Genomic DNA, 21,032 nt, shown 5'->3' with positions numbered 1-21,032 from the left:
TGAATAATGCATTGCTGTTAAGTGGGGAAAGCACTCAGTCCCTTTGTGCTGTGCTTGTGTGGTGTGATAAACCTGCAGTGGCAGTATCTCAAATGTGCACATTGACTTGCAGCATGAATGGGAAAGGATTGCAGATGGGCAGGGGTGTTAATAGCTTAGAGAATTCAAACGAGTTTAATTAACAAGAATGGAGCAGGGTATTTAGAAAAACCCTCTTCCTAATTCCTCCTCCCTTTTCCTTACCCAGACACACTAAGCCTGTTGAATATACAGTAACACAGGATTTACTGAATTTACAGAGGAAAAACCAGAGCCCAAAACACAGGGATTTCACCCGTAGAGAATTTACTTTCCCTTGGCTTTTCTATCAGTGGCTACACAGACTAGCTCAAGGCTGCCAGGCTGGATGCTGCAGCTGGAGAGTTACAATTGGTCAAGCTCTGTAGAACTTTGGGATCTGACATCTCACCTGCATTCAGCACAGACATTTGCAAACTACCTCCTCCTGTGCTCCAAACTGCTGGGTCAGTGCAAATACTGCCCATGGAGAGGTTATGATTAATTGAGTGTGAATCTTATCTTGAGTTTACATATATATTTCAGGTTTTTCCAAACAGTCCTGATAATAAATTTGCACACATATTCACCATCTGACACCCTTCACCCCATCATGCTATTCCAGATTGGGAATACACTAATGGGACCAAAACAGGTACAGCTGATTTATTTACAATTTTGAAATGTGCCCGTTTAAATATAAGTATTAGCTTCCTTATCCAAGATAAAAATACCCTGTAGAAGAAGGCTGAATATTCCAGGAAAATCTATATGAATTTTAAATGAAAATATGTAACATTTTCACATCACTTGCCCATGTATTCAGCTGCCTGGATATGGGCTGTCCTCCCTCAAACTGATTGTGCAGAGGTACCAGTGTTTACCGGTCTTAGAGTTCTTATGTTGGCTCTGTTAAAAAAACAAAGCAAAACAAAACAAAAAAACAAAAAAAACCCTTGTCCTTGAGCTTCTTTCAGAACTGAGCTTTAAGTTCAAAGGAATTAAATTCTTGTCCTCTAGCTCCACTTCTGGAAACATTCTCCAGTGACTGTAGTCCAGGCACACTCCATAATCTGTAGTCCATGATTTTTGCAGGGATCAGTGGCTAGGACTTGGAGTAGGGCTCACTGTGCTAAACAAAGCTTTCTTAGGTGTTTTTGATTATAACATTCTAGTATGGATTTGAACATGGTTCAGATTGTCTTCTCCAATGAGCTCTGATTCTTCCCTTCATTTCGCTGTGTCTTTGCATGAGCACACCTGTAGTTCCATCTGCCCCTTCTCCAGCTCACTCATTGTTTGTTTTCACCTTCCAAATGGAAGAATCTGCACAGCAGTCACCTGTTAGCCTATACACCCAGAGTTCTGGTGTCATGGAGGTTGTAGTATTGCAAGAAGCCACAGTTGAACAAAATGAACAAAGTAGCCTATTTCTTAATAGCATCAATTGCAAGGTAAGAATCCAAACAGAGAGCAGGAAGGGGATGTAACGTGCTGGGGTTTAGCTGCCAAAGATCTTTGTCACAATCTCCACTGTTCTAGTGCTTAGATGGCCAAAATCTAATGTTGGTTAAACCTGAATTTTAAAATAACTGAAAATCTGAGAAATAAATGTTTAGAGACATGCCAAGCACTCACTGGGCTTAATAATATTTATGGCAGCAAGTACCATCAGCACAGCTTTTCTGTTGAGGCAAAATAAATGCACCTCTGCAGAAAGCTGGCTGTTAGTAATCAAGTTCAGCATATGTAATTTGGTCTGCCTCAAAAAAAGTCAGAAGACATTGCACCTTTCCTAGTTATAAATATTAAGAGTCCTGGTTTGACAACCTGTGCTTCATAATGCAGTGAAAAACCCGTTATCACAAATGCTCATACTTACCATGTGCTGCAGGATCGAGAAACAGATAAGCAGGTTCCGAGGATGGTTACCCAGAAAGCCAATGAAACTGGACAAGGAAACACTGCCAGATCTGGAGGAGAATGACTGCTACACTGCTCCATTCAGCCAGCAAAGGATCCATCAGTGAGTATTCTATCATATCTCAGTTGCAAGGTGAAAACTTTTCCTTCTGGATTTACCTTTAAAAAAATTGATTTCTTTGTTTACGTTTTAAGGCCTTCATATTAGTCCTTTTTCACAAAAATGGAGAGATAACAAGTCTACATTTCTATTAATTAAAGGTCCAGCTCAAAGCTAAGGAAATCAATGGGAAAGTTCCTTTTAATTCACTGCAATTTCAATTACATCCTTAAAGGGGTCAAATTTTCTCTCAAATCAAAATTGCTGTTGTTCTTTTTCAATTAAAAAAAACTTTTCTCAGCATTCCTATGTCTTTAGCATAATCAAAACTAGTCCTTCATCACTGATGGCTGAAATGCTGATACTTGAATTTCATTCCTAGTTATGACTGTAGAACAAACAAAACTCTAAAGAAAACAGACAATGTCGATTTGGTTGTGTTTCTCTTTCACTTTTATGGAAGCAAAACTGCTTGCAAAATGACAATGTTTAGACAGTGTTTAGACCTAACAGTTACACTTTTCCACCAAGATCACCAGTGTTGCACAAATGTCAGAGAAAACATTTAGCTACAAGAAGCCTTTATTCACTTGCAAAATGCAGAACAGAAAAAGTCCCACATAACTTTCAGAACTTGTATGGAATTTAAAGGGGTGTCAAATTTTGGATGTCTTACAGGTAGTTACAGTGTTTGTGATATAGGAAACACTCATTGACTGAGAGCAAAACCACAAAGATTAGGCAGCACTGTTGAGGATACTAAGAGAAGACAGAATTAATTACGTGTTCCTCAAAGTTCAGAAATATGTGGTTTTATTCAGGGAGAAGCCAGATTGATAAAGCTCTGAAATACCACATTTTGAATGAGTAATTTTTCATGGATTTGATTTACTAGCTGCAATAAAAATGAGTAAAATAAACCTCTCCACGAATGGCATCTTTCCAAATACAGCAGAAAAACAAGAACAGGTGCAAAACTCCAGGGAAATTTCAATAGGAGTCTGTTTGATACAGAGATGGGTCAGTTATTGTGCCCTTCAAGAGGAAGAGTAGGTGCAAATTAGTTTTAGAATAAACCAGTGATACTAAAAAATTAATAAATTGGGAGGTCAGCATTAATGTTTTTATTACCAATAATATAAACTGCTAACTTCCCTTAAAATTACTGCGCCTAGGTAAGGGGCTGGTGGCTTGTTTTAAGAGATTTTTTTGTGGCTGAAAGGAGAATTGACATATATGAACTAGGTTTTTTTTTTATTCTTCCATCTTGCTCATGTTTGCGTAGATAAACTGACAGGAGAGTTTATGAAGTAGTGTTAGTTTCATTAACACTCCTGCTGTTGTTTGGCACTTCTTTTACATCATTGCAAACTTGGGAACTTACTCCCTGGCAGGCCTGACATTTTCTGTTTAGCTTTCTGTGTATAGTCTTCCTTGACTTTTGTGTGGGGGCTTATAAAATGTTGGCTGAGCTGGTCTCTTTCTCCTAAAAGATGCTGGCTCTGACAGCAGAGGTGTTCCTGTCGTGCTTCAGCCTGTTTCTGAAGGCTGGTTTTGTTTCACTAGAATTTTGAAGTACTATTATTTGTTCAATATTTTTCTAGTTGCATGCAGGTATTTCAATTTTTTAACCCAGAGACCCACAATATTGTTTTAGGAATGTGAAAATAATCACTGGAATTGTTGAGGTGCTGAAAAGAATTGCCATCTACAGTAAGGTTATGATAATTTAGCTTGTATTTCATCAGTGGTAAGAAAAGTCCGTTGTAATGGTTTTGAAAACAAAACCAGTGAGAGACTCCAAGTCAGAAATACAATTTAATAGGAAAAAAGAGAAAAATAAAATACATATAACAGTAGAAAAGAAAAAGCACTGACAGAGTCAGAATACAACCTGACACCCCGCTAGTTAGCGTGGTGGTAGCAGTCCAGTTAAATGGTGGCTGCAGTCCTCCTGGAGTGGTGGATGTGGTTCAGCTGAAGCAGTGCTCCTGTAGAAGGGTGCAGTTTTCCTCTGAAGGTCCGGTGATGATGTGGAAAGGTCCAGTTTTCCTCTGCAATCCAGTGGAAAAAGGCTGCTTTGGTGTTCCGAATCCCAGTTTTTATCTAGATAGTAAATGTTTGGCTCCTCTCCTTGGGTGGAACATCCCCCAGTGGGATGATGTGATTTTATCAGTCATGCAGTGGGACTCAATGGCCCATTAACAGAAGATATCTTCCTGGAGGAAGAGTGGGCCATGGGAAAGATAAAGAACATTGCCCCATCTCTTTTTAACAGATGGCCCATTAGCAGAGGATATCTCCACAGAGATAAGAATCACTGCCCCACCTGGCTTCAGAAGATGGTGATAGAATACATGCTTTTGGGTATATCTTTACATTGTAACTTAGGACATCCATACGTTTTGATATTTAGGACAATTAAGGTTTTGCTAGAGAGCTCTCACCATACCACATTACACAATGTAGTTATACTGGAGGCCACAAAATTGTCATGGGCAATTACTTGTGGAGCTTGGTCTTCCACAAGCACATCATCCTGTGGGCTAGAAGAACACTGACCATCTCTTTGCTACTCTTGGGCCTTTAGCTGTGACTCTCCCTCCTCTGCCATCACATAGCTGTGCCAAAACAGGTACAGGACAGGAGGGGCTCCAGTACCACACCAGTGCTCAGCTGGCTGACCTCAGGTTTTTTTAAGACTTTTCATGGAGCATATGGCCATTTTTAGAGCAAAGAAAATGTTTGTAAATCATTCAGTTATTGAAGTCCTCAGAGAATGCAGAATAAAAGCAAGGGTTTTAGTCCTTTTGCACTGTATTAAGGTGGTAGCTGAAAAATGCCTCTAGTGTCTGCTTTTTGACAGAACTTTTGTACACATTTTGAGTTTTAAGCTTATAGTAGAAGCCATAAAATATTCCTGCAAATCTAGAATCCTAGTGAGAGGAAGAGATGAGTGGGAAGTACATTCAACTGTTCTTTGAGAAATACCCACAGGAGCCTAAAATATATAATCAGTCTTTTAATTATGCTAATGAGGATTTTTCTGGCTATTGTACAAGTATTTCTGGAGAGCAAGAAATGTACTTTTGGCAGCTGAAAATATTTTGGATTTCTGTATTGCTATAAATCACTGTTTATCTAAGGCATGCTTAATGACCATGAAGTAAATCACTCACAACCATCTTGGAAGCATAAAGCTCCATATCCTTGGTTTTCACATAAGATCTCCATGGCCTCACAGTAGATTTTGCCACATACCCTACCTGGAGGCTGACAAATTCTTCATTTTCTTCTTGTTTTATGCGCTTTTAATTTTCTAAAATATTATGCCTTAAATATTCATAGGAGCTTGGCTGCATTTGATTTTGTCCAAATATTGCAATTTGGGTCTAAAATTCCTTTCTTCATAGGAAGATGTCTTTCACATCATCAAAGAGCAGGCAGTTTATCTTCTGTGAACTAGTCACAGTTTCCACATAAAGGGCTCCAGTCTGATGCAGATTTTATGGCATGATCTGAGTAGAGACTTCATTTGTGACAGTTTCTTTTAAAAGCATGGAAAGACAAATAACTGGCAATTATTACAATTACAATCTGACCAGATCTTATTTCCATAGGAATTAATATCTTAAAAATATTGATGTACAATGAGTGTTTGCAATTTTAGTAGATCATGTCAGTAGTCTTTTTCTTTCTTGCATTTTTCTTTCCCATTCAGGTAGAAAAAAGCCAGATGTGGAAAAATTTAGCTTTCCAAAAAAAATTAAGTTTGTTTTAAGGAGCACAGCTTTCCTCCAAAATAGACAAAGAAGAAAACACAAGAATGACATTTGTGAGATGTGCCTATAACTTTTGCAGCACAGCTTCAGATTCTCTTTTACAGGGATTATGGCATGCTTCATAGGATATATCACAAAATTGTCAGTACAAGAGAAGAACAAAAATTTATCTTATTTCTTAAGTACCAGAAAATCTGGTTTTGGAGTACAGAAGTTCTGTCAAGCACATTTTTTTAAATTGTGTGGAATAAAAAATTATAATTTCCAACATAGAATACTGAGTAGTGTCTATATTCTGCTTGGAAAAGGCCACATTTATACCAAAGTATTTCTTCTGAAAATTATCAGTTACAAGAATGCACAATATGATAAAAAAATGTTTTCCATTAGACATATTTAATTGTACTTCTGCAACATGTTAGTTATTTCATGTAGTCAGCTGCTAGTCACTTGGGAATAGTAACAGTAGCAATTAGCTGCAATTTCTAAGATAACTGTACACTAGCTAGGAAAATATGTTAATTGCTGTTTAGAGATTTCAAACTCTATATCAGGAGCTGTTTTCCCCTTTGTTTTTTTCTTTCAAAAGCAATAAACTCTCTGATTAAATATTAATCTAATATATAATTGAATAACTACTTAAAATAAATATTTATTACTTAGTGAAAATAAGATTTAAAACTTACTCAATTAAGAAGACTAGGATAGCAACTTGATTAATTAAGCAAAAATGGCCCTGCATACCAGAGATTAATGGAGTTCTTCTCATTTATATGATGTCCCCTTGTGGTGCATGAGTCTTGTATTTTTTCCAGATTTCCAAGATATGTGTCTCTTACATTGGAGCTACTTTTCTGATGTTCACAGTGATTTTGACAAACCTCGTCTCTACTGAGACAATCTGTGCCCATATTCCCTTGAGCCTCCTCGCCCCAAAATCTGCATGGATACTTATTGTTTTGAACCAGGGTGGTCATTCTGATGTTTAAATATATCTACAGTATAATAACTATACATTTTTAAATGGCTCTTTATAAATGGGGAGTTCCAGTTTTGTAAACCCTGCTCTCAAACAAATCTTTGTGCTATCAAACTTGGACATGCCCTGCAATGGGATTTTTTAATTCCCTCTGATTCTGGAAGTTTTAATTGCCTGACAGATAGAAGGAAGCAGGGCATCCCTGAAAAATACAAAAGGCTCCTTCTATCTCAGGTGAATTTCTGAGTGAACCAATTTAAATTAGGAAGTGGTCTGGAGTAAGACTGATCTGGGGGAAGGGCAGGCGAAGGAGGAGAAGAGATTCAGCACTTTCATTACTTTCTATTTTACTTCGACAGTTTTGGGGCTGTGTTGCCAGATTGGAAACAGAGAGAGCCATTACAACATTCTCCATCCCCAAGTGACCCTGTTTTAGGCATATGATATGAAAAACCCCTGCTAACCATTAATCAAAATGTCTTTTACATAAAAAAGACAGTCAACTGCAGCCCTAAAAGTCAAGCAAAACAAAAATTAGCTAGTGCAAATAATATAGCCATTTTCAAACAAATAAAGTAGAGAAATGTGTGATATTATTCTCAGGGGAATACTGCAGATTCACGTTGTGGCTGCTACTGCAGCTGGTGATTTACTTTCTCTGTGTTAAATGAGCTAAAGACCTGCTATTACCTCAGCCAACAAGAGGTTGTCTGTTGGCTCAATGATTTACCTGGGGCTACAGAAGGCTGAGAATTTTCTCTATGCTAAAAAATACACTGCTGATATAGAGATCATTATTTACAACAACATCTGTGCTCTTAGTTTGTACTGCTTCCAGCAGAAGGTAATTTTAGATATGGTGAGTGTCAGACATCAAATGTTTCAGTGTCTGTGGATCCCACAGTGCAAAGACACACATGGATCTGTGCATGCATCCATCCTCCCTTGGTACCTTTGTCACCAGACCACAGGTGCTCAGATTTCAGCTTGTTTATCTTGCCACTATATCAGAAAACAGCCTTTTCCTGCCTTTTGCTTTCCCAAAATATATAAAGTAAAATACAGCAAGAAACGTAAACCCACTTATTTTTCAAATGTGTATTCAAAGATTCAAGAGCTAAATTTCCTCTTTACGGGTTTGTACAACCTGCAAAATTACCAAAGAGAATGTATGAGCAAGAATTCATTGGTAATTTTTTCTTGGTTGAATTTGCACTAATTTGAGGCCTTTTTTTAGACAACAGTTAGCTTTGCTGTGCTTTGCTATCCACAGAAAGATAGTTTGAAATTTCCAGTTAACAGTTTAGTTAAGAAGGCTATAAATAGTTTCAAAGCAATTAACCTTCACTGACTCTTCATGTCTCTTATAGCATGAGTGTAAGAGCAGTATTTCCAGAATGACATTTTTGAAAGGGACTTTAATTAAGAATCAACTCTGGAACCTTCCCTTCCAAAAGCACTCTCATTATCTTTATTGAGATTTTCCTTTTGAGTCAGGACAGCTCACACAAATAAGACTTACAGGACCAAGTTAATGATTATAGCTGCTGTGGAACAAATCACTTTATCTACCTATACATTAACTTCACAGGTAATAAAAATTATAATGTATTAATCCTTACTTATTTTTTGTCTTACAAATGAGGTGACAAAATTATCAAAACCTTCAGTGAAGAGTCTCATAAAGTCTAAAACCTTACTGAGACTGAAAGCAAGCTGTATTGCTCTTATAAATAGGCAAATCCTTGTGCATGTTGAAAATCTAATAAGGGTAGTAGAAACAGAACAGCTGAGGAAATCCTTTCACCTAAAAGCAACAAGGGTTAAAAAACTTGCTAGAAAGCCTCTGCTTTATACAGTTTATAGCTCAGTAATGTCTGGTAAATGTTTCTGTGTACCTAGCCTAGTTTGAAATTGTCTTCAGCTCTGGCCCCTGTTAACTGAAATTTGAAATGTGAGATTCTTCACAGACTGAGAAAATCTTTCTCCTCTGAATTCTCCATTGAATGCTGTAGAACATGAAATAGCTTTGATGGTTATTCTGTGAACATGGATTTCCACCCACATTCAGAAACAAGACAAACTGAAGCACAAAAATTTGGGGGGAAGAAACGTCTATGAAGCAGGGGAAGAAGGGATGACGGTTGAAAGGGGTGAGAGCTGCCTGATTCTCGCCCGACAAGAACAGCTCCTGTGACTTTTGAGATGGATTGAAACCTCCCTGACATTGTCCTGGTTTATGTCAATGTCTAACTGGGATGTTGTGACACAGATACAATTACCTGAGATACTCTCAACCTTTCAAGGCCTCTCACTCATGTCTGCCTCTTTTTGTTTCTTGTGCCAGAGATCCCTGCCCCATTGATTATGGTGGTGCTGCTCTTCCTGGGTCTAGTCTCCACACAATTTCACAGAAAAAACCCTGAGTATTTGAGTTAAGCAAATTTTAAAAACCCTATGATTTTTATGTTCAGAAGTGAGGATTATTTTTTAAATGTTACCACATTGTTACCACATCTCTTATTTCTTCTTGCCCACATGAGATCAAAAGCTACAACAAAACAATTGTTAAGTTTGCAAATGAACACAAAAGACTAAAGTGTTTCTTTAAACAAGTGATTATTTCCTTGGTTTTTAGGGTCTGCATAATTCTTGATTTTTGCCTTCTTGCATTCATGACTCATGAAAATAGAAATTCTTAAATACAAAAAAAAAAAACCTATTAAACAAGTTCTTCAGAAAAGATGTTGAAATGGCTACCTCTAGTTGCAGTATGAGACAGTTGTGATAAGAGATGGGCAAAATAACCTTGTATTACTAGGAAAATGGATTAAGGCATTATTTGGTTCCATGTTGCAGGTTTCCCAGATAAGGTGATTCAATTTGCAGTTGAATCCTACAAGAATTTGTAGCTAAGTCAGAATGAAAATTACTGTCCTGTTCTGATATCTGTGAAGTTCTCTTCACAGCTCTTTAACATTTGGTACTCTCTGGGAGGTGAGGTCATGGATAGTCAGTCCATAAAAGAAAATTAAATAAAGAGCAAAAATCTTTAATTATTCATTCCTGTTTTTCTCCTGCCTTTTAATTTGTTTCTGCTGCTACCAAAACTGCCTAATACAGAGTTCCAGCTTCAGCTGAAAACAACACTGTTATACCTGCTTCAGAGTTCAGATTTTTAAAGTATAATTTCTATCAGCATTAAGATTTACATGATGACAGTATTTTTTAAATCAAAATGCTTTTAATAGCTATTATTTTATATACTGATTACCTTCAAATGAATTTGCTACAGGTGTAGCAGTAAAATACATCTTTATGTCCACATATCTTTCTGTATCTGAAAGATAAGCTCAGTCTTAGATACCTTTTGAGTAATAGCAGCTTGAAATGGAATAGTGGCCCAAAACTGTTCCTATGCAGAAAAGGCAGCTGCCAGTGGACACCAATTGGTTTTGCTGTTTGGTACCAGCCCACTGGCAAATCAGCATGCATTTGCATAAATCAAATTACTTTTGGTGGGTACTGTAGGGCATGAGTAGGACTTTGGGAATAGCAGGGAAATGGGAGTATAATAGTGTATAATGAGTATAATGGTGAGTAGATTGTAGACACAGAAATGGCCTGTGAATATCTGGGGTGGAGTGGCAAAGGAGACATGAGACAGTAACCTCTAGAAAACCAGGTTTCATTATTTCTGGTGCTCTTGGAACAACTTGTCTTATATAATTTTACTTTAGGAGGTTTTTTAACTGTCAGCCTTTGAAGAAGAACATTAGGAACTTAAGTACACATTGGATTGTATTGGAAATTCAGCTGAGAATTTTGATAATAAAGAGGGAGCAGATGAAGTTCTCAAAGCCCAGAAGCTGGACTCCTCGTTTTTCAAAATTACTGTGGAGGTGCAAAGCCATGTATTATTTCCTGTGGGTAAAGATTCATTCTGAAAGAACAAATCTTCATTTGGGTAAAATTACCTGAGGGGAAAACTGAGCAGTGAATCTCACATTGTGCAAAAGAGAAGGTGGTGTGAATCCATGCCAAGCTCTTGATTAAGATGATCTCATTTAAGATCATATTTGTCTAGTGTCCTGTCCTGCAGACTCATTTCTCTATGACACCTCTATGACCTTAAAATTTTTTTTATCAGTTTATTCAATACTGCAGCTCTTCAAAAACACAGATGAGGAAACCAACATTGCCTCCTATCCACAGGGTTCGTTGAATTTTTTTTAAATTTATTTGGACTCACCACAATTCCATCTAACCTATGAAACATAGAACCTGCATTCATACTTAACTTGCTAAGTGGCTTCTGAGTGATAATTTTCTACTGTATTTTAGCTTCCAGGATATTTGATACTTTCAATTTCTAACACAGTATTCAGTAATAGTTTTCAGTAAGAATGGTTTACCAAGTAGATGTTTCCAACTGACTCTTAATGGTAAAGCATAACAAAAAAGCCTGGAACAGATCTGAAATGCTACTGCTTGCACTTAAAAAGATGTACTTTTGCAAATTTTTGTGCAAGAATTTTGTAGTTTTCAGTGAATTTTCTAAAAGTGATGCTTATCATAATGAATACTTAAATATCTTATATCTTTCTCCAGACTTCTGCACATAATTCTTTGTTAGAGAATGAATACTGACAGCATCTCACCTGGTTAATCATCTCTTAATCAAGTGTCTTTAATCCTCCTTGTAATTGCTTACATACTGTAGATGTTTTGCTACAGAAAAATACAAATAAATATTTATCTTAAATGTACTACTATGTATTTTTGAGATGTCTTTTTTTTCATGTAGCTTCATAATACACAACAAAGATACTTTCTTCAATAATGCTACAAGAAGTAGAATTGTACATCATATCTTACAAAGAGTGAAATACGAAGAAGGGAAAAACAAAATTGGTAAGTACTGAGCAATGAACTTTTAAATGCATATTTTAAAGAAGAAAGAAGTGTGCCTGACCTCATAACAGACTCTTTTCCTTCCTTTTTAATCACCTCAGCTTTGACTGTTTACATCTCACCCACTGCAATTGTAGGGGCTTTGCCTGGAAGATGGGATCATCTCCCTGTGATATCAGTCAGCTTTCACAGGCACATGTCACCACATGGGATTTATCTGCAAGGGAAGGGGCTGATTTAAACATGAAATAAGAACAGATTAAAAGTAGTGGAGATGCAGAGAGATTCATGCAGGAAAACCTTTACACTTTCATAAAAATGTGCTTGGAAACATGGCAAGATTTGTGCTGCTCTGCATCTCAGGCTGCAGGGCTTCTCCCTGAATACCTATCCATCCCTAAAGGAGATGGAAGATTCTGTATCTCTGTTGTTGCTCTAAGTCAAAAGGGAGCTCACCATTGATGTCCTCAGTGCAAAGAATGCTATAACTGCTATTAACTGTGGCTTAATATTCAATTAGTGAGTGGAGTGGAAATTTGGAGTGGCATACATTCAGGTCCAGGAGAGCAGGCAGTGACAGAGGAGGGATAGAACATGAAACAGGGGCCACCTGCTGCCAAGTCATACAGAGCACAAAGGACCTGAGTACCACACAGAGACAAATGTAGAGACAACCTTATAAAACTCTGAAGTCTATTACATTTCCCTGCTGTTTAAACATCACCTTTCCCAAAGAGGAAGAGAAATATCCCAGAACTTCACCTTTTTCTTTCTTTCTCAGCTGCTAGGATGAGGGCAGCAATAGCCCTGAGCAGAGCTGATGTTCATCAAGTTCCTGCAGTCCCTGCCTACCTCAAGATCCCAATCTGCCTCACATGTCAACTTGTGCTGTGCCTATAATGAACACAACCTTGCATTGATCACTGGGCAGAGAAAAGCCCAACTCAGCTGTACAAGTTTTACTTTTCTAACAGAGCCACTGGAAGAAAGCATATTCTGCCAGGCAGATACTGATGCTACCACTGAAAATGTTATTCATGTTGACTTAATACTTCTCATCGCTGTGTTCTTGCTGCTGTCTGTCCCCTGTGAATTAGGAAAGGAATCAAGACTCTATGCTTCTTGGTCAATAGGGTTCAAATACTTTCAGGTTCTTGGTGTGGATATTTTGTTTTGATTGTCTGGTGACAGTTCAGTCCTATTTTGGTGACTTTCCAAGTGAAAGCACCATCTTAGCAAACATAATTTCTCAAGGCTCTCATTAAAGAGGGGAAAGGCCTGAGTGAGTGGGTTGTATGGTTATTCTTTTGTACCACATAGGAATTATTTTGGTTCAGGTTCCTGTTTATTTTCTGGTCTTGTACTGCTGCAGCTTGTCTTGTTCCTTTCTGTCTGTCCAGCAACTTTCATAAGATACAAGCTGAGCACATTTTAGAAAGTTATCATATGGAAATTAAAAGTTTCTGTTGCTTTAGTGGTCTTGCAATTCAAAAATGTCAATATCTTCCCTGAAGTTTTTAGTCCCAAGATATGCAGCCTTTCATCTAAATAGCTGTGTTAGACCATATTTTATAAGTTCAAACTTTAAACCTGGTATGAGGTCTCCAATTTCATTTCACTGAAGTTACACTAAGTATGGATTTGGCAAATGAATCTTTAAGCCTCTAGCATAATAAATGACAGATTCTGATCAATATTTGAACAAGTCTTTCTTTGTATTTTATCTTAGTTTTCAAAATCTATGGAAGATTAATTTTTCTACATGTATTGTGTACTGTCAGTTGGCTTCAGTCTTCATTTAGCCAGTTTATGAAAATTTGTTTTGCTTTTTACTTAACAATTTTTCTGCTCCTATTGGTAAATAATTGAGTACTTTTGATTCTTAGGTCTGAATCGATTGCTCAGTAATGGCTCCTATGAAGCTGCATTTCCTCTTCATGAGGTATTTTGATCTTTTTTTTTTCTTTCTGTTTGAACAGACATTTCCCAGAAAATGAATTCTTAATTGTGTATTATTTAACCTCAATCTTATTCATATCTTCCTCTGATATGTTTCCATTTAGCAATGCTTTTTTCCTTGGGGAAAAATTTTGGGTGTTTTCTTGCAAAAAGAGATGAGTAAAGATGGTTGATCTGGATCTATTATGAAAAAACTGTTTGAGTTGATATATCAGTATGTTTTCAGAAAGGAAAAATAACACAGTCTGGGGTGTTTTTAAGATTCTTCAAAGATTTTCTTTGCTTTTCTAGGATATAACTTGAATATAATTTATTATAAATTTTTTAGGAAGAATAATCTCAAACCTTAGTGACATCAGTTGATATTTTTAATGCTATATTTAGCTTTTGGAGCACCAGTATGGAGTTTGCATAAATTGTGTTATCCATACTGCTAGTAAGAGAGATTCCTTAAATATTCTTTTTTGCTGCTGTTATTCATTAATGTCCAGATTTGTATTTTAGGGAAGTTACAGGAGTAAGAACTCAATAAAAACCCATGGAGCAGAAAACCACAGACACCTGCTCTATGAGTGCTGGGCTTCCTGGGGAGTCTGGTATAAATACCAGCCACTGGATCTTGTAAGGTAAGAGTTAACTGCCTTTGCTATGTCACATTATAGATGCTTTGAGCACAGGTTGTTTCACTTCTGACAAAAGCATGAAAAGCTCAGTTAATTCATGTGGTTTTTAAAAACTGATTCTGAAGTCACGGGGAACCATTTAGTTCATTTAGTCTCTACATCGAAAGAAATATTTATAGAGGAGTTTTTAGAAGGACCTGAAAGCCAAAGAAGTTTCCTTCCAGAATTTCCTGACACTGTAATTTGTAGTGAAGTGTTTAAAGGATATTTGAGAGAGAAAAAAAGGAAGAGAGAAATCTGTGGAGGCTGGATATATTGATGAGACATCTGCCCACAGGAGGAGTTTTTGCTCCTTGGAGCATGGCTTTGGTGAAAGATAGGCTCTCACCACCTAGATCTTCTTTTTCCAAAAAGCAACCACAGACTGAGCTCTGGATGAAGTTTCATGATGCTTACAAATGGCACAGAGCAAAGCTTACAGCTGCTGAGTGTGCTGCTGTGTTCAGCAACACTAGTGGTGGGAGTCTCCTCTGTACCACTGCCCTTTAACTCAGACCAGCTACATCACCACTGCCCAGATTTTTGTTCATCTTGGAAGTAGTCTGCAAAGAAAAAAAACACTGAGAAAGCTGAGATGTGATTCCAAGTTCTTGCAGTCCTTTTAAATACATTTTTTTTTTCAAATAGCCTTGCATGCACTGATAGAAGATTACATATTTCTTATGGATACAGAGAGAGCCAGAGCCTTTACTGATCATGTTGGCAGAACTATTATGGGAAGGGAATGGGCTTTTTCTACTTGAAGAGAGGAATAGGACTACAAGAGCCTATTAATGAGGTCTTCAGATGTATCAGAAGCACTGAACATACATTGGGATACATTGGCCATCAGGAAGGGTCATCCACAACATTCAATTGGTCCAGCTTATTAATTTCCTCCTTCATAAGTCCTGTAGCTAATAGAAAATTTTGCTCTTATTTATTCTCAAAATTGTTTCCAGACAAAAGATTTATAGAGGGTAGCCCTGGAGACAGTCAGTGTTACTGATTAAGGCCATTTAAATCATATCCATTTAATAAAACAAGACAGTTTTATTTCCATGGATAAAAATTTCTACAAGAAATACAATAAAAAGTTTTACTGAGTCATGTAATTTTTTTAATGCTGCACAAAATAATTTGTTAAATCTCATCATTTAATCCCAAAGGCTTTTTATTTCTTCTTAAATACACTGGATAGAAATATGGAATTTTTTTCAAATTACACAATAAAAATTGCTGATTTATGGAGGAGCCAATAGTTATACTGAAGGGGTTTTTTGCATTCAGTTTCCTGGTACAACAAGATATTATTATCACAGTACAAATAACTTATCTTATAGAGTTTTATAATCATTTGCCCATAGTGGTCAAGGCTACTGTTCTTCATCACTTCTTGTCTTGTGAAAATGCTCTTGAGGCAATATCTGGTTTTTGGTTTAATTTGATGATCAGGCATCTGAAAGGTTGTTTTAAGTATGAGAATAAATGGTAACAGAATAATCAATGTTAGAGATATGATTACCCTAGACCATGATAACAGCCTTCTTGCATAGCCTGGGTTTTAAGATTTTTTAAGAAGCTTTATTTTTTTATCAGAGTTTTCTGCTGTTGTTGAGAGCAAGTGTTTACCCAAAGAGGAGGGGTGCAGGGGGAGCTGTGAGATTCCCTGAGCACTGGCACAGCCAAACTCAGCAGGTCCAAAGCTGCAGCCCCAGCCCAGCCTGCCATTTGCTGCCTGGAGCTCGACCACAGCTGTGATGAATTCACTGAAGGAGGTGACAAAAAAGAGAAGGGGATGCCTTTTTCTTCTCACTTCACAGATGCTGGATTACTCACATTTCCTCATCTCCTGTTGAGTTTTCAGAGGATTTGAAGATCTGGGAGGAGCTAAGGAAATGTGAGTAATCCAGCATCTGTGAATGGATCTTCTATGTCTGCTGCCACTCTCAGCACTTCACATGTCTATTGAGCTGGAGCCTGTTCCTTGAAGAACTGATGACACCAGCAAGACCTGCTGTTCATTTCACTTGGAAGCATCTCAGTAGGAACACTTTAAAAAGAAGCTTTTTTCAGTGCCAGTTCTACAGCAGGAAAATATTTTTTTTTTCCCCATAATAGGAGTTATGTGGGATTGTGCTTGAAGGGTGTAGTGTGGTCATTTGTACAAAAGGAGTGGCTGGACATTGATTCTTACACAGACATCTGGCCAGAACTTGTGCTGCTAGTTGACATTATGCTTCAGAAAGACTAAGAAAAAAATTAGATGTAGATAGTACAATTATGTCCTTAATAGATGTGCTGTTTCTACCTTAAAGTCAAGTTACCACAATAGTAAGTGAAAATGTCAATATTTCTGTGCTGTTTTATTTTTTTCCTTAGATGTTAAAATGAGGTTTCCATCTCCTCTTCTGCCAATTGGGCAACTTCCAGATTTCATTTAATCTCATCAGCTGGCTGTTATGGAGATACTAGTCACTAAAAATAAATGAGAAAAAGTAATTTGAGGAAAATTGCATGATTCTGCTTCCACTCTGCTTTGAAACATGTGACAGTATGATGGCACAGACTTGGCAAAATTTACAAAGCCACTCCCATTAGTCAACAGATGTGGTACCAAGACTTTAATTATGCATCTCTTGGAATTTAGTGTCCATAGATGCTTTACAAGAATAATTTATGACCCTTAGAATTGATTATAATTGGAAAGGAACAGGACTCATTATATTTCTATGCCCTGGGACCATGTAAATCAACAGAAACAGTTGCAGTGATTCCTGGGGACTTTGGATCACCTCCTTCACACTTCTGTGCATTGCTGCTTCCCTCTTGATTGGGCACAAATTGCTCCTGCTTGGGCATGTAATTCACAGACAAAAACACAGGGAGAAAACTATGTTTTTCCAGTGGTTGTAAAGCTATTTAAATGAACCTGGAAGCAAAAACTGATGCCTGAGTAACCTGTATTTTGCTCCATGTTTCCATTACATGTCTTGACTGGAAGCTGACTACTCCCTTTCAGTCTCCTGTCAAGCCCCACTGCTTCTGACATGAGAGCTTCATATGTCCAAAACACCTGCTGGGAAGCTCTAGTTTCTGTGATGTAGAAAGTTCTGTGCAGGATTTCATTCTTACCTGCCAAAGAGTGACTGAAAATAGATAGGTTCTTGGCTTGAGCCCTGATCTGTCTATATTCTAGATCCATGCTAGGCATGCTGAAAGCAAAATGAAGGTCATTAAACACAGGGTAATCCAATATCACATTTCATAGGTCTGAAATTAGACTTTATAGCTTAATACTTTTCAAAAATGTGCCTTATTGATAAATATTGATATTGAAATCTTGACCCAATGAAGTCATAGCTCCACCACTGGAATGGGTTGAGGGGATATACAGCTCACCATTAAGGTAGCTGGTATTGAAGGGCTGTGATACAGGCCAGCTTGCAACTGAGAAGCTGAAATTATATTTTTATTATTATTTTGATGGTACAACATGTTTAAGGATAGGAGAGATGGATTGTTCTTTTAGGTGCTTAAGTTTTTTTTATGTCTCTGCTTTTTTAGGTTAGTTGTGGAGAAAATTTTCTGTGAGAGAACTATTAAAGACTGAAACAATTTTTTTTCTGTCCATATTAATAATCTGAAACATTGCGTAGTAATTAATAAACAAAGTTAACCAGAAGACCAAGATGTTATCAACACTGGAAAATTTCAAAGAGGACTTGAAATGACCAAAATTTTAACAGGTGAAATTTAAATATAAGTCAGTGATGGTTCTGGAAAAAAACCCTCTGGAATTCTTTGTGTACATTGCTGAGCCCTGGCTCAGAGAAAACTGCCATCACTGAGGCAAGATATACGAATTTTCTGTTCTTTACATAGTGACAGAAGAAGAGAAGAAACAAATTTGGTGTTTGAATAAATATTTGGGGCAAAATGAAGGGAATAGCAAAGGTATCTCTACATTATTTTAATCTCCTGAGGGTCATGATGGTCCAGACTAGCTGAATTACATATTGGAATAAATGTGGAACTGCTCTGAATATGGCACCTAGGAAAGACTTTGTTACTGGCATAGTTTGTTTCCATAGCATTTAACTGAGTGGTATCTGAGCAGGGACTAAAAGGAGAAATGTGCAAACTATGGGGCCAGAAGACAGAAGATATATTAAGCTGACCCTGAGGCAATTTGCAGTAGTACAGTCTGTGTCTGTGGAGTGTCAGCTGTGTTGGAAAGGGCAATAATGGAATATTGAGGCTGTTTCTCCATATTTAAACAAATACATATCAAGGTAATATCAAAATCCTTGTTTTATTTTTAAAATTTGGCTCAGATGCCTTTTCCTTACTTTTCACAGATGTGTTGCTCCCCATCATGGACTGTCTTCTTTAGGCACACACTGAACTTTGCTTGGCTCTTCATAGAGGATGAAGCTGTTTGATTTCTAGATCAAAAAGAGTATTATGGTTTGCACTGTTAGGTTGAAGAGCTCAACAGGATAGGAGATTATTTTTGCCATTAATGCTCATTGGCTAGAGGGTTGGGACAAGGAAGCATTCATCCTTGAGTGCAGGGAATGAAGCTAAAAAATAAAGCTTGATGAAGTTTAGGTGGACTTCACTACTTTGAACTGTGTACTTGGAGAAAAATAGGTCATCCATATTTAGTGGAAGTAAGCTCAAATTTGACTTTGCATTTTTGGAGGTACAGGCACAGACTGACATCCCAAGTGCCAAAAAATAATCAGGCCAAAGGTTTCATTTACACTCTTAAGTCAGGTCTTAAAAAAGCAGTTTGCAGTGTGTTGTTTTTTTTTTTTTCTGCCCTTGTCAGAACTGAGCATGTTAGTGTTAGCTTACCACCTCTTTAGCCTGTGAATTTGAGACTGTTGAATCACAGGAGAATAACAACAAAATGACAGTACTTGGCTTCTTTAAAAGAGCTGGTAAACTCAAATGAAAATAGTCACTGCAGGTCAGCATCTTCCATCAGAGCATGAGCTCAGGCCAAAGAGATATTTCCCATGCTGGAAATTTTTAATAACAGCTTGAAAACTGCTGATTTTGTGCAGTCCAGACCAAGTGTCCTCCAGTGCACCCAGCACTAGAGACAGTCCTAGGTCTTTCCATTCTCACTGAGAAAGTTTGGCCAATGATGTTTTCTGGTAGCATAGAGGAGCCAGCAGTGCTGGCTCACTGCACTTATTCTCTGGATAGATCAGAACTTGCATCATTGAGGTGGAAAAGAATTTCCAGAACTGAGTGGATATGCAAGTTTGTCTAGAAAATCTCTGAAACACAAGCATATCATCTTTCCTCATTCTTTAAAACCAATCTTGCAAAAAATCCCCTAAAATCTCAGCCTACTATGCACAAATCAGATACAGGACAGCACATGAGCCTGCTCCTCTGCCAGTGAGCTCAGAAGGTTTTTGTGTGCTTGATGTATTCTCTAACACATAAATAAAGGTTTGGTTGTGTTTGGGAGGAGGAAAATTGCTAACTAATATGTAGCAAAATGGAACTTTCTGGCTGTTTTGCTGCTAGTTTTTGAGCAATATATCTAATAAATTAAGATCAATTCAGACTACTTTCCTCAAACCATTGCAAAATGATGGGCCTTACTTGCACTTCACTTTCCACTGCAGTAGAATAATGAAATTAGTTTTACAGGAACTGAGCTAAGAAAATAAATAATCAAATGAAAATAAACGGTACTGGAGAATGAACTCTGGTTAATTGATTTCTTAGAACTAATTTGAGCTCAAATAATTTTCCCTGTTATACAAGCGTCAGGGATAAATTTTATTTCAATGCAATTATTTGGGCAGTAAAGTCAAACAGCCAAAATCAAAGCACACCATCAATTTCCCAAATACAAAGAACTAGCTTTCTAAAAGTAACTCAGTGTTTCCTTCATGAGGTCTCCTCTTATCTAACAGCAAACTGTGGTTATTGGATTTTTAAATTAAAGTTTTAAATTCATTACTGGGGCAGGTCCCTCAGTGTGTATTTAGAAGCTTAGTTAAAGGCTTTTTCTCCTCTTTAATCTACTCTTCAGATATGGTAGAAATATTTTTTTTCTACTAATGAGCAAGATTAAGTAGATTATTCTAATGAGCAGGTAATTTTGCTGTGTTTTGTTTTAAAACAGGAGGTACTTTGGTGAAAAAATTGGGCTGTACTTTGCCTGGTTAGGCTGGTACACAGGGATGCTCTTCCCAGCTGCCTTCATCGGATTGTTTGTTTTTTTGTATGGAGTCACCACTTTGAACCACTGCCAAGTCAGGTAACCTGGGAACTTTCATAAAGAAATTGCAACTGTGTGTTAGTATGAATAATTTAAGAGATCTTTCCACTAGCTGTTAATTATTTCATTTTGAACTGTTGAATGAACAGTCAAGAAAAGGCTGCTTAGTTGTCATAAGGTACCCAGCATCAAACTTTCCATGTTTTATGCTCCTGAATTGGGATGAAAGGAAATGCTTCTTGCCCAGTTCCAGTAGCTAATGGTGCTGGCAACTCAGAGCAAAGTAGGGAAAAAGTAGACCCCTTCATTACTCTTTAAAAGCACAAGAGTGGGGAATTTTCCCTCTCTGTAAGACCTTTCCCAAAGATCCACCACAGAGAGGCATTCCTCAGGTGAAGAAAGC

The 21,032-nt window shown here is 37.3% G+C and overlaps 1 protein-coding gene across 1 annotated transcript in view; it reads left to right on the top strand.

Moving 5' to 3' along the window:
* The window catches only part of ANO4 (anoctamin 4), a 163,135-nt gene that overhangs the window by 107,218 nt on the left and 34,885 nt on the right, over positions 1 to 21,032 (top strand). The window contains 5 exon segments of the mRNA XM_056516371.1: positions 1,952 to 2,083; positions 11,649 to 11,755; positions 13,642 to 13,697; positions 14,219 to 14,340; positions 20,534 to 20,668. Coding sequence (XP_056372346.1) covers positions 1,952 to 2,083; positions 11,649 to 11,755; positions 13,642 to 13,697; positions 14,219 to 14,340; positions 20,534 to 20,668 — 552 coding nt within the window.

Source organism: Oenanthe melanoleuca, chromosome 1A, assembly GCF_029582105.1.
Source record: "Oenanthe melanoleuca isolate GR-GAL-2019-014 chromosome 1A, OMel1.0, whole genome shotgun sequence".
NCBI lineage: Eukaryota > Metazoa > Chordata > Aves > Passeriformes > Muscicapidae > Oenanthe > Oenanthe melanoleuca.
The sequence above is the reverse complement of the archived record's forward strand: the minus strand, read 5'-3'. Positions and strand labels throughout refer to the sequence as shown.